The sequence below is a fragment of the Syngnathus leptorhynchus genome, chromosome 20, assembly GCF_054491065.1.
Source record: "Syngnathus leptorhynchus isolate UIUO chromosome 20, UIUO_Slep, whole genome shotgun sequence".
NCBI classification, from domain to species: domain Eukaryota; kingdom Metazoa; phylum Chordata; class Actinopteri; order Syngnathiformes; family Syngnathidae; genus Syngnathus; species Syngnathus leptorhynchus.
In genome coordinates, this window is record NC_141214.1 from 1,011,007 (window position 1) to 1,025,548 (window position 14,542).

Genomic DNA, 14,542 nt, shown 5'->3' on the forward strand with positions numbered 1-14,542 from the left:
GCAGGTCACCGGAGGCGTCGGCACTGTTATAATACTGGGCTAACAGGGACAGGGTTACTTTCAGCGTCAGCCCACACAGACAGTGACACAGACAGAAGAGAAGCCCACAGGCGGAGTCTGTTCACCGCAGCTAAAAGTGTCGGAGAACAAAAAAAATACAGACTTCAATATTGCACTTTTCGACCAAAGAAAAACAAGAGCAGTCGCGTGAAATTGGTGTTATGGCGTCATTTAAAAGAAATGTCGTTTCTTGAATAGTTAAATTGAGTCTTTTTTAGAGGAACTTGACAGTGTACACGTGTGGAAGGGAAGCCAAGAATTCTGCTGTTAAGAAATATTAAAATGTATTCGTGTGACACCTTTCAAGGATTAATCCCGGGTTTATTGGAAAAGCTCCACCAGATTCATGTTTAAATGCTGGATGTGAATTTTGTTGTGTTTTTTTTTAACCGGGATGTTATTTTGACTCCACTACACCAATAGTGTTTTCATTCTCATAGTATGCTAATGTTGAGCCAAGTACATTGTGGTTACGTGTAATTGGCGCACTGGGCAGCTGTGTAATTTGACTGAATGTTAGTGTTATGGGCCACCGTGTGTGGCGCTAGCCATAAGTTATGCCCCCTTTTAAAAAGAGGAACTGACAACAGAAAAGCATAAAACTACACCAAACTGCTCGCTTTAATTAAATGGCGTTGGCACATTCTACTCGAAATGTTCATTTGTGCATCAAATTTTCCGGATCGGTGGCCATGAGCATTCACATAACTCTTGTTTGTGTGTGATCGCCATGGGAGTGTGACATGCTGAATGAGCAAAAATCCAGTTGAACACACATGGAACAGATAGTCACCAAGTGTTTTTTTTTATTTTTTTTTATACTATATGGCTCTGGTTGGACGGACGGATGCAATTGTGGGAGACAGAAAAGAGACTTCAGTATAGATGGATTAGCACGTCAGCGGTAACCTACATCGCATCACTCTTCAAGTGTTGCAACAGCTCATCGATCAGGCCTCTGCCACCCACGTTCACGGCTCTTCCCTGGCTGTAATCCATAATATCATCTCAGGCTTGAAGTGCTCGCTCGGTGTGCTTTAGGGGCCCTCTATGGGAAATGTGGAGTAATGGCAGATCAATACGCCGCCCGTCGTTTTGATTGGTCGGCAGGCGACGCTTATATTGGAGAAAAACCGCACAAGCCAACATGGGATTTGAACCGAGATCTTTTCGCCATACTCTCAGCATCTGTGGTTGACAATGTCTTATCCCACTTTGTTTTTGCATTCCATTTATCAGGCCTTGTCAGCGAGTCACATGCGCGCCATGCCATCCCCGTCAGCAAAACCTCTTGCGGACTCTTTTAATTTCCATGCTGAAGGATGCGAGGACAGTGCGGCCCTTGTGAGCAGTATGGACTGTGATCTGTCAGAGGTGCACCTTTAGGGCTCCGGCCGGCTGTTGTCTTCTTTTCTTCCCTACTTGGGAACTCAGATAACTGCATTTTTACATTGCGACAGAATGATGGCAGCGCTTTCATTTTTTCAAATGTCTTAAGACAAGGTGGTACCTCGGGATGAAAATGTCAAATGACAAATTGAGTGAACTTAGTACACGTTCATCCTATGCGTACAGAAATATAAATATGTCACTCTCCAAGTAACTGGAAACAATTTCCTGTTTGTCTTTACGAGACCGCTTGATGTTTGCTAGAATTGGGACAGCAGCTGCCGTGTTAGTCAGAAGAGCGAGTATGCGACGTTCTGTGCTGTACAATCCCGCCTCTGTTTCTAAACCAGAAAGTCATGGGTTTTGTTTTTTTTCCCCTTCCTTTGTTCATTGCAGCAATCTAAAAATGCAGAAAATATTGCCACAGAAGCGGATGTCTAAATAAACAGGTCGTAATTCTTCGAAGCAAGCCCGTGTGTTTCATCTTGTTGTGTCTTGGAGAACAATGCTGTCTGCACAGTAATTTGCCATTCAAAGAGTGGACTTGGCATGGTTGCCATGTGCAATTTATTAATCCGGCTCCGGGGCACTAACGATTGTGCTTCTCCAACACTGCCAGGCAGGAAATGCTGCCGCTGCTATTTCAAGCTATTTCAATTTAATTGTGATTTTTTTTTTTAATGAATCATGTTGACTATTTGCCGTCCGAGTGGTTTAGTATATTGATTCTGTAAGGGATATTGGCTGTAATAAAAACACATTAGACACTTAGCAAGTGTACCGTCGTTTATTGTTAGTGGTTTTGGTTTAAAAGGCCGCCGTGCGTGACCGCTTTGGTGTAAGCTACTTGCATGATTAGAAGCTATTTCTTGAAATGTGTTGTTTCTCCTTTCTTCTTCTATTGTCTTCCTGTCAGCCCTGCCCAGCCCGTCCCCGCCTCTCCTTCTTTTCCCATAAATAGTGCCGTCCCAATGTGGACAGACAGGTCAAGCTGGCTGATGGGAATCAGACTGTTGTTGATCCAATTAGAGATACCCCGCCCGGAGCAGCCTCAGAGAACATCTGAATTCCAATAAAACAATGTCTTCTCCTTTCTTCCTTATCCTTGTGCTCTCCAACACACCCTTGCAATAAAAACGGCTCAAGATGTCCAAGCGGAGATGCTTAACTGGTGTAAATTTGAGCCAAGGAGCGGTAGACACATTTAACGGAACATTTCACTGAGCTAAATTGTTTGTTTTTAACTTAAGAGCCTCGAAGAACTGATGTGAGCAAATGTGAGAAGTCAAGTGATACCTGGATTTCCTCTGCTTGGAAATTAATCGAGTAATCAAGTACATTCCTTATTGAAAAATAACCTTCAAAAATGATTTTGCCTTAGTTAAAAAAAAAAAAACAGCGCTAAGAAGTAAAATTTGCAACGTTTTCATTTCAAAGACTAATCTTTAGTACATCTGCACGTATTTATTGACGCAATTTACTGTGAGCTAAAGTGTCTGTTAATGAGCAAAAATCCATTGCTGTCTCTTCAGTATTGAACCATGTGTTGTTTTGCATGGCTTCATCTCAGCGCACACACACAAGCGCATCTGCATGTGTTATCTTTGGTATCAACTTGAAAACTGTTTTTTTCTCTCTTGACAACCTTGTTAGTGGGTGTTGTTGACATTTTTGCAGATTGATTCTTAGCTCAACCTTTTAAACAGCCACAATGCACGTGTGAAATACATTACATGGACAAAGGTAATGAGACATGCCTCTTAATCAATTCCTTAATTAATCAGGGGTTAGACAAACCGTCTCAGATCTTCCCGAATCCTAATTATTGACTCTAACAAGACATTGAGGATGATTATATGTCCAACTTTGTGAGTGTTGTCGCATTATGAAGCTTCACTCCAACTACTGTAGAAACTTGATCAGGGTTAACCCATTTAAATCGATGGCTTGCAGCAGTTCCATAAAGTCTTCGCTAGCTGAAATGACATCAGAAAAAATGAAATCATCCACAAATCACGTTAGCTCATTAATGCCCAAATAATTTCATTAAGCTGCACCAGTCCCTTGTCATGTGCTCTCATGGCTTTTATTGGTGATTTATTGTCCTCAATTTATCGAGCATCATTTTTAGTTTTTTTTTTTTTTGCTTCAGAAATGTGATACATTATGACTATCAATGCCTTGTAACATCTGCGAGCGGAGATTAAAGTGTCAGCAGTTCTTTTTGTTGGTGTCATCTGTGGCACAAGCACAATAAAATGTCTCCTGGCAGCCGTGTCACCTGGCCGGCCAGCGGCGGCGTTGTCACGAGTCGCCAGGCTCGTAATGCGAATGTGATGACAGGAGAGCTGTCAGGTCCCTTACAGGCCAACAGGTGCACGGCAGCACTGTTTGGATAAGATCACTGACTCAATGTGTGCTGGCCTCGAGCTCAGGTGCTCCCTCCCATCTAGTGGTCTAAATCATCTAGTAAAAGAGATGCAGCAAAAACCTTTCCTCGCTGAAGTATATTGGAAAGTCTTGACCAAATGTTTATTATCGTGCTTGTGGTTTGCAGTTGTATACAATTTGACTGCATCATAGGTGTGTTTGGTTTTTTTAACTCAACTGAGGAAGAGAAAATTTGAAAAACAATCAAATACTATACTGTATTTTTTCATAATGCGTAAAAATGCTATTTGAGGATATTTATTTATTTACTCAAAATTTTAATATTGATTTACTTTGTCACGCACATCCTTCCAAAGCTGAAAAAAAGATATACCATCATTAAAAAAAGTAAGGATTTAATACTTTATTTGGGAAAACGGGCTGAATTAAATGTCTATATTAAAAAGATCTATTGCATTTAATCATTGAAAAAGGTTCTACAGAAACCTTTGCTTTGGTCTTTATTTACTCGACATATGGAAGGCCCTTTAGGCTGCAGATACAATGAGCAATTGTGATGAATCATGACCATTTCTAATCACTGCGCAAATCATTTCTTTTGTTTAATGCCGAGTAATTGTACAGGGTAGATGGAAACATTGTTTTGTTTGAATCGCGTAACATGCTCATTTCACATTAATGACGCAGCCCAGTCAGATGATTGCTATGATGGCTTCTCAGCGAGGGAGGAAGAAAAGGCACAACATTTCAAATAAAAGACACCGTGGCTCTTTAAGTCAAACACAAAGGGATTACAGCAAACGGGAACGCCTTGTCGAAATAAGCTTCCTCTGACAGATCGCTCCCACATAACCATCTCAGAGGTATTTACAGGAGCGATTACTATATTATTTCAACAATAGCCGCCAATGCGCTTTCATGCGCTGCCAGCCAGCTTGGGATGGGCTCGGCTGAGCCTGCCAACATCAGCCATCTGGGAATTTTGCCTGAGAGCTCCACACGAGGCCAGAGAGGAGGAGGAAGAGATTTGGAGTGCAGTTCAAAGGGCCACGCTGGGGTCACAGGATGCCGTGGTCCGTCCTCTCTAACGCGCCTTTGTCCTCTCTCTCTCTCTCTCTCTTTCTGCTCCTGCAGCTCCCACTGAGCCGTTGCTGTGTAAATTTGCCGACGGAGGCCAAAAGAAGCGGCAGAGTCAGAGCAAGTACCCTCAGAATGGGAGGCCATGGCACAGAGAAGGCGAGGTGAGTGTCACATAAGTGTGTTTGACAGTTGTGATGAAACAGCAAGGTAGGGACTTGGGGAGATGATTTCTCCTTCCAAAAAAAAAAACCCCAGCAGGCTCTTTGAATGTGTACGCACGTGTCTATCCATCACATGCTTAGCAGCCCTCTAACACCTATAAACCGCTGAAGCGTGTTTAAGGTAAATCACATGGCAAGCTTCCGGGTCTATACATCGACAGGGTCAGATTCGTCCAGGCAGTGTGCAATCAGGCAGTGTGCAATCAGACACCCAGCAGTGCCCAAATGGGAAGAAAAATAAGCACGCTGTCATTTTTCTGTATTTATCCTCCACCCTTTCTGTCATCCGTGAGATGAAAACAGCTTCTTACTGTCTGACCCCAGTTTATTTGCTACAGATTTGTTCTGCCACATATAATTTACCACAGAAAAAAAAAAAAAAGCTGACAGTGGATGTCTTGTTTACGTACCTCAGTAAAATGCTGACACCTCCAAAAAAAAGGACAATGTGATCAATTTGTGGTTTTACAAAGCTTTCCATGAGTTGACTTGGGATTCTTATGCACTGGCAGAGCTAGAAGGGGGGAAGCGGGGGCACTCACCCCCCAGGTGCCAGGCCAGATCGTTGATAGCTAAAAATCGAGCTACTTCACTTTATGACCACAATTATCAGGATTTTCGCTTGTATCACAATATTACTCGAGGTAATGTGTCCAAACTTTTTTTGTCCAAACTATTTCAAACCAATGCTAAAGTGTTTGCCACATTTTGAGCTGACTCAAAGTTCTAAATTCAAATTCATTTGAACTTTTAAAGTGCCTTTACAACTGCAGCACTTTATCCAGTTGTTAGTCATTCCCGCTTGAGGCTCCCGACCAATCTGTGTCTGCTTCTTGAGGGCTAAAGTCGGGGATAGCAGCTGCACATCAGCTCTAATTCCCTGCTTGCCCTCCGCTACAGGAACGAGTGGACTCAAACTCTGGCTGTGGCGCTCTCCAAAAAATTGCCCATTAAACGAAATAAAGTAAATTTGTCAAGGTTAATACCGTTGTGTTGAATTCATTCATCACCTGTCTTCTGATTTGTTTCGAAGCTGTCCTTACTTGATTGACAGTGGTTTAAAGAATTGCCTCACGCAGTTACACAGGCAAAGTAAAACATCAAACACTCCTGACTACCTTAACAGGAATTGAGTCCCTTTTTTTTTCTCAACAGTTCACTTGTGAAAGTTTTGGGGGTCAAACAGCAGCATACGCAGCCTGTCATGGTTCCTCCCTTTATCCTCATTGCGGCAGGCAGCAGAGCCAGAAGCTGACTGCATCAGTAATCCCTCATTGGCCATGCTGAGTCCCTGGTCAGGAGATGCTTTGCTGTGGAATTCATCAGCACATCAAACCAAGGGCAGCACTTAAGGGAGGCTTCGTGTGCGCCAGACAGCTGCTCGTGTTCTCCCATCGCTATTAGTGAGCATGTGAACACACAAGAAGCAGAAAGATACGCATGGATTGCGAATTTCGGAGCTGAAGGCGGGACGCTTCGTAATAATGCCTTCTATGTTGTCTGCAAAGTACTGGAAATGCACACTTATGTGTTCTTACCGTTCAGTCAAGATCCCCTCCCTCGCTTGTGGAATTGGTCCTGGTTGGCTAATCCCGCCCCCTCGCTACCATCAGACACTATTCCCTAAACCACCAGAGCTGAGTGCAAGGGAACCTCGAAAAGAAAAAGGCCAAAAGATTTGGACCGAAAAAATGGTTGAAAAAAACGTGCGCGAGTTCACGTGTGTTGTGTGCGTGTTTATGTTGATGAAATGTGCCGTCCTCAGCAACCTCTGGTTAAAAAGAAATCGGATTAGCTCTCCTCTGGGAGAGAAGCTTCAGGAATGCAGATGACGGATTGCGTTGCGCAGGTTTCTCAACCGGCCTCACAGAGAGCCTTGCATACACAAACACACACACGTTTTTGTTAGCCACCCAAGGGCATTTTATCATTTCATTCATAAAAAGTGAGAATAGAAAAAGAAATCAATTAATTAAAAACAAGTATATAGATATAGATATTTGAGGTATTTCAAAGACCTGTACAAAGCAGTCTGTTCCTACTTTGGTCCCACTCGGTCAAAGATTTGCGTGAAATGAATCATGCAGCAGAATGTGCAGCAAGTCTTGCGAAGTGTAGCAGCCGCTGCTGATATGTTGCTTTGATGCTCACGCAACTATTTTGGGGCTTTTTTTTTTCTTGTGCAACAGACCGCTTGCTTTTGACAAACATATCGTTTCTATACAGAATCCAAATGGTCAGAAGATAGCGTGTGTGAAAGAGCTCCTGATTGAAAAGACAAAAGAGTAATTGACCATAATGATGAAATCATCCAGTGCAGCGCTCAGTTTCAGTGGGCCTTGTTGTCATCTATTTGTGATCCATTTGTCACTTATCCTTTGTGTTTATTCTTTGTCCTCTCTTCTAGACTGGCATGGCGTTAACATATGATCCTGCTGCAATGCAGAATGGGTAAGAGTCTGACCTTGGCATCTTTTAATACACTCACGTCTTGCCAAATGGGAGCCAAATCAATACTCCTGCCATACATAAAGATTAATGTAGTGCCTCCAACTCCTTGTTTGATTAAGGTAATCAATACCAAGCTGTAATATAAGTTTTTCTTTGAAAGGGTCAGCTAAAGAATGGCAGAGGGGCACGAAAGGAGAATGTCTTTAAATAGGTTTGCATCGTGCGTGTTCTCACTTTGTCACCCTGCCAAGATATAATGGTCTTGGATAAATGAATGTCCCAGCAACATGTTGAAATGTTCCCTATCACACTCTCAACCAGAAAGAGTGTACTGAGGCTTTCTTTTTTTTATTATTACTGGCTCCAAAGAGGGCCACAAAATACAGTAGAGTCTTCAGGTTAGGTGAATGGAGACTGCTGGACTAGAATCACAAAGTCTCAGAATCTTAGGAATGAAATAAAGCAGCATATCAGTCCCCCACCCCCCTCCCCACCCTTCTCTGAAGCTAAAGTCAAACCTTGTCTCCTTTAAATGCATGGATTTTTCTCCAAGCTTGCTCCTTAATCCAGACAGCCACAGCATGGTGCTATGTAGGCTTGGGTGTTAAAGAAAAAAATCTTTATACAATGACAAAGCTCCATTTCATGTAGGAAGAAAAAAAAATCTGTGGCAAACACCATAAGGCACTTCAAGGGACTGTGTGAAGTGTCGGTAATATAAAATATGTTGACAAAATCCAGGGTTAAACTACACTGTGTGTGTTTCCAGCCAGAAATACTGATTTATAATCCAGTTTGCCAAGTTTATTTGAACCTTGCAGATCATGTTTGTTTTTGTGGTGCTGCACTCTTCTTCACATCCCCCTTTGACTCTTCTCAGGTTCTACTCCTCGCCTTACAGCATCGCCACCAACCGCATGATCGCACAGACCTCCATCACGCCCTTCATCGCTGCTTCGCCCGTTTCCACATATCAGGTGGGCCACTGCATGATGGAAAATGGATGTGAAATTGCCGGGCCTTTATTTGTCTGTGGAGATAGAAAAGGGAAAAGGGGACAGGTTGCAAAACAGCGTGCGTTCTCTGATCATTTCTTTGCCTGCTCCAGCTGTGCACAATGACATCTGTTTCATAGGCGGAAGGCACAACAGGCGTCGAAAGAAAAAAAAAAGGATAGAAAAGGACCGATCAAGTAGCGTGGAAAAACAAACTCTCCTCCCATCTCGTTGCCTGACCTCTTCCGCAGTCTCTAAGTTAATACTGTGAAGGATTTATTCATTTTGTAAAGCAGTAAAATTGCTAGCACTTCCACGGTGAAGCTCCATATTCCTCATCGCTGTGATCTGTGAGGGTAATGAAACAGAACAGAACAGGATCGTGAAAATTGCCTCGCTAAGATGTCAGGAGTGTTAACCGTTTTCTGTCAGCCCACATTTCACGCAACAGCCTGAGCAAAATCTAAACATCCAGCGCCATTGCCACCATCGCTTAACATTAGTATGCCACAAAGAGAAGGGGATGAAGGACAGATGGAGAGAAAGGAAAGGAAAGTCAGCCGGGGTAGCTGCAATGGCGGGAGCTCCGGTGCTGGAAGTCGGCGGGATGGTGTTGCTGAAGGTTGCTGCGCCCCTCCGTCTTTGCGGCGGCTCACTTGATTAAAACCCGTCAAGGGTCTGCCGTGGAAGGATGGGGAGACGGGAGGGGGAGGAGAAAAGTGGGCCAGTGCGCGCGCGTCTGTAATCTGCCATCGGAAGGCTTCCCAAATTGATTTATCAAAAACAATGGCCGGGCTTTTGAGGAATATTAATCCTTCCGCCACCTAGCCAGTGATTTTGCCCTTCAGCCAGTCACGGCGGGTCCTTCATCTTCTGAAAAGCCAGACAGAAAGGAAAGACAAAGACATTTCAAGCTGCAGCACAAGATCAATGATATTCTGTAATGATTAGTTTAAGGAGTACACAAATGCACATTTTTTCATCTGTCATCCATCCATCCTTCCATTTATACCTTTCACATGTTCAATGAAAGGAAAAAGAAATGGTGGAAGAACCTTCATCCATGGACACAACCTCACCTGGAACATGGTCAAATGAAATCAAATGACTCACTTACTGTAAATGTAATCATATCAAACATAAATCATTGATCCCCATCACAAGAAAAGCAGACATGTCACGCTAGCACATAATCAATCCATCTTTATTTGTACATCACTTTTCATAACAGGTGGCTAGCGAAGATGAGCTACGATCATTCAATTTTAAAAGACACGAGCCATCTCGTGACCTAAATAGATGAGTCAGCTAGATATTGAATCAATTCTCGCCGTCCCCAGCCACCGCAGACGATGAAATCCTCATCATTGTCATCAGCATTAATCTCGGAAATTAGCCTTGAATAAAAACATTATTGTCAATATGGCAGCCTAATTTATATTCGGGAGATATCGCAGGAATGAATAAATGCAGTCAGTCATTTGGGGAACAATTGTGTTTTGTGGTGTGTTCATAAGCACAGTGATGCCATTAATAGTCCATGCATTGTGTTTCCCTCCCAAAAATGAAGTGTCATTGCCCCTGCCGGTGACACATATGCTTTCATCTAAGTGATACAAGTGTTTTTCCTTCAAGCACTTTATCAGCGACATGTTGCCACAGGCATTGTTATTTTATTTTTATACATCAATCCTTTGAACAGCAAACAATACTTTATAATCTCCTCCTCACCCGTAAGCGCCTCAATTTCTGACACTAAATTTCCCCCCACTCCCTGCCACAATTTTCTGTAAGGAGCTATTACTCAACAGGGTCATTGATAAGCCTTTTCTTTTACAAGCTGCTTTTTATTGACCTCAAGTGATTGAATGCGGACATGTAGAAAGCCAATCTTGGAGTGCACATTTGCAGATCGCCTGACTATCAAAGGAAGATTGCATGGAAGTGCATAACCTGATACGTCCATCCGCTGCTGAGAATGTATCTAAAGCCTTAGAGCTGTAAAAATCAATCAATTCATCGACAAATAATTGATGAGCAAAACAATCGAGTCATCGTTTAAAGCCTTAGAGTGGTGAAATCCTCTCAACAGTAATTATTCATTAACAGTATTTTTTTTTTTTTATTTATTCTCAGCTGCCTGACATATTTTGTCAGAAATATACCAACATTTTCATTTTAAAATGAACTCTGCCTGCCTTAGGTAGAGCCGTGGAGAACAAACATTGCCTCTCTAAATAAATAGATTTGGCTTAATTTTGTTGAGCATCATGCTTGTTTAGATGCCAGTCCAAATCACGATTTTGGGTTGACTCAGAGGATTTATTTTTCTTAGAGCAGATTATTCTATGTTTGTCTTTGTTTAATCAAATCATCATTTTAGCAGGATCAGTGGCCAGCCTGTGTGTTTGTCTGCTCCAAGCTGTCTAATTCTCTGCAGTGCATCTAAAAATGGGCTTGTTGCTGTCACTGGCCATATACCTACGTATGCGTGTTGTGATGCTTGGCATTTCTTGAAAACCTTATCCAGAAAAGAAGCAAATTGTTTTTTCCCATCATGGCGTGTGTTCCCCACCTACCATGACTTCATTTGGAATTAATGGCATTATCATAAAAGAGAAAGGCTCTAATTAATGAAGTCTATGCACAAGTCGCAGCGTTCATAATAATGAGGTATATTGTCTCAACCACCTGATTTAAACTATTAAGCATTGTTTAACATCCAATCCCCAGAAATTATGTGCATGTCACTTGAGGTACTTACTGTATGTTGTTCTCTCTAGGTCCAGAGTACATCATGGATGCCTCATCACCAATATGTTATGCAACCTACAGTAAGTCATCAATTATTCATTTGTATTCAGTAGCTGCCCATCAATGGCCACTGGGGTCAATTCAAAGGAACATTTACCATACGTTCAACTCTGGGTCAATAGTGTAAGGTCATTTTGAGGTCACGCATCGCTAAGCCCCAGTGCACGAGGCAAGGTTGGTAATGGTGAAGAAAAGAAGACATCAGCGGCAAAGCATTTTAGCTTTAATTGATCCTCGCGGCATAAGTGTTGTTGTTTAGCTCAATAAAGGTTTTAAATCCTTCTGCCAGAGGCTTTGCTTGGGGCTTTTTGTGTCCCCTAAAGCACATCTAGAGCACTTTGTTCTCCTCTTCTCTCAGTTCATTCATTGAATGTGAGTGGGAATCAGTAATAGCTTCACGTTTGATTCCTTAATATGCTCTTAACTCTACCACAGAAAATGATTAGCATAATAGATGCCTTTGTTAAAGCGCAGTGTGGAGCAGTATTGAAGGAAATGCTCCTCAGAGGAGCTCTCGGCTACTCAACTTCTACCTGAGTCACCCCTCTTTGAGTTCCTTGATTTTAAGTACAGATGCAAACAATCACACTTCAGAGAGCCCCACTCTGCCAATAAACTTTTAGCAGTGTGAACATAAACGTCGTGTGGCTCATTTTGAAGGACCTCCCTTATCAACTGCAGTCTTTTGTCCAAGCAGTAGTGCAGGATCGTTTGGTTTTGGCACACACTTTGTCAGTCTGCAGTGTAGATGTTCAAGGTTAGGGTTACTTACTCTGGCAAAGAACAATGACGCTTTGGGATTATTTCTACATACATGATGTCAAAACGAATGTATGTAGTCGTGATTCCGTTGTCAAAATGAAAAAGAAAAATGCACCACAATTTCGGCCTGTTTTTAGTTGGTCTAAATTCTAGTCTCCAGTCATGCTTACCAGATCAGATGACATGTTTTCTGTGTAAAAATGGTTTTCTTACTTTCAGGACTTGCTTTTTAAACCTGGGTATCGATTAAATGTGTCAGTCGAATTTAATGTTAGCAAGGCGTCAGAGAAAATGGGTTGCTGGTCCAGCACTAACTCCATGAGTGCTTTCAAGCAGTCACATGATGCTGCCTGCTGTGGTCATTTACCACTCAGACCTATCCTTCTCACTCCCACTCCTGCTGTGGGACAGTGAACATGTAATCTGGACCCAGCGTGTCACCAAAGCGGCCGACATACTCTCAGCAGCCGCTGCCCTCCAATCCACTCTCTCTCTACCTTCAATGCGGATGAACTCCTGACTTCTTTGTCTTAACTCACTCTGCCTCCGCTGCGTCAGAGCGTCTAAGCCTGCTTGCATCATACTCTGTTTTTTTTGGGGGGGGACAATTGTGGTCAGCAGAGAGCTACTGTTGCAAAATGTGCTTGTTTTGAAGATTGGAATAGCACTTACATGACCCAGATGATTTGCGTCAAGGACAGACTATCGGTGTGTCGGAATCACGTTAAAGTGGCTTTTTCCTCTAAGCACTAGAAAGAGCCCATGTATCTCCAAATTTGGAAAATCACAACAACTCTACTCATGTGCACGAGACCAAAAATACAACCAAAATGATTTCTAGGTCAGGTCTCAACAGTTGCCACCCTGGGACCCACATTTGTTTGTGACTGCAATAGAATAGGAGAAGAACAATGAAACTGCCTCTGAAAATACATGTACGGTAAATTTTGAAGGGTTTTATAGGTGAAGTTTACCTACAATAATATTGCATATTTTATGTGGGAACTTGCACTGCTCTTAAAATCAAAATACGGATGCATGTATTTTTTTATGAGCTATCAACGACCTACCCAAAATGGGGTGCGGCCCACTTTTGGGTCCCGACCCACATGTTGAGAGTCCCTAGCGATGCAGTGCAATTTATCAGCCACTCAGCAATGAATAAAAAAAAGAAAAACCACCCTCCATTGATTGATTACGTCGTCATTTTTATTGTTGTGTTGATGCATTACCATATGCGTGATTCATAACATGCCAGTTATTCCCATCCAGCCTGTTTGACTGTCTGTTGTCCATCATCCAACAATATGTCATGAGACCTCCTGAAAGCATTGGCATGTTGCATCTTCACACTTTTGTGCCAGCAGGAAAACAGCCATGTGTCCATATCCGTCCCCATGGCCACTCCCCCATTGTGTTTCTATGACTTAGCCGACACCAAACGGCTGCTAGGCGCTCACCCTGGCCATTGGTGCATGATAGCTAGCAAGCTGTCTCGCTTTATGGCCCGGGCTTTACAGTATGTCTGCTCCCAGCCCCCTGAACTGTGAAAGGCCCCTTCCGCACAAAGCTTGCCAGCATCTCATTGAATCACAGCAAATTAGCCAAGCATTGGAGCTCGCTCACAGGGCTACTCAAAGTACTAGGAGGCAAAAGCCTGAAATACAATCGTTAGACCAATATTTAAAGGTCTTTGTTTTCCTTTCATCATAATGAATAAATTATCTCAGCCCAAATAAGCATAACTTGCTTTCATTAAACGTGTCTATTAAATTAAGCTTAGCAGGTTGGTTGTTTACCCGAAGGAAGGAAGGAAAGGAAATGAATTAAAAACCTTGCTAATTAGCTTCTGCTCAGGTTCTATTGTATTGTGTTAAATGTTGTTGTTTAAATAAAAATAACAAAAGGTAGATTAGGTTTTGTTTATAACTACTGGAAACATTGTTGTTGTTTTTTTAATGATTGTTTTAAATTGGCATTTTTGTTTTGACAAATCTATCCACATTATATAGGCGGTAGTAACTGTAACGATAAGATTCAATTCTTCATTGTGTGACTTTTGGGACACTCCACTTCTTGCAACATGTATTTTGTTATTGTTGTTGTCAGTCAGCAGAACTTGCAAGCAAAGAGAAGCAAAAGACAAATAGAGTACACAAAACACACGTATTGCTTGAAAGGAGGGCTAAATCTCCCTTACATACAGATCAGCAGTCACACACAAATTCTCCGACTTCCAAAGAGCAAAGCGTAGCCACAACACCAACCAAGCGCAGCATTGCTGTCTTTCCCCATGACTTAGCCAGACCCCGTTTTTTTTCTCTCTCTCTCTCTCTCTCTCTCTCTCTCTCTCTCTCTCTTCCCCTTCTCTAAGAAGCG

The 14,542-nt window shown here is 42.4% G+C and overlaps 1 protein-coding gene across 6 annotated transcripts in view; it reads left to right on the plus strand.

Annotated features, from left to right (window-relative positions):
* Positions 1-14,542, plus strand: part of rbms3 (RNA binding motif, single stranded interacting protein) — a 146,025-nt gene that overhangs the window by 115,327 nt on the left and 16,156 nt on the right. For all 6 annotated transcript variants that reach the window (XM_085900734.1, XM_085900738.1, XM_085900737.1 and 3 more), the window contains 4 exons: positions 4,975-5,081; positions 7,549-7,592; positions 8,473-8,569; positions 11,371-11,421. In XM_085900734.1, coding sequence (XP_085756860.1) covers positions 4,975-5,081; positions 7,549-7,592; positions 8,473-8,569; positions 11,371-11,421 — 299 coding nt within the window. The remainder of the gene's footprint in view (positions 1-4,974; positions 5,082-7,548; positions 7,593-8,472; positions 8,570-11,370; positions 11,422-14,542) is intronic.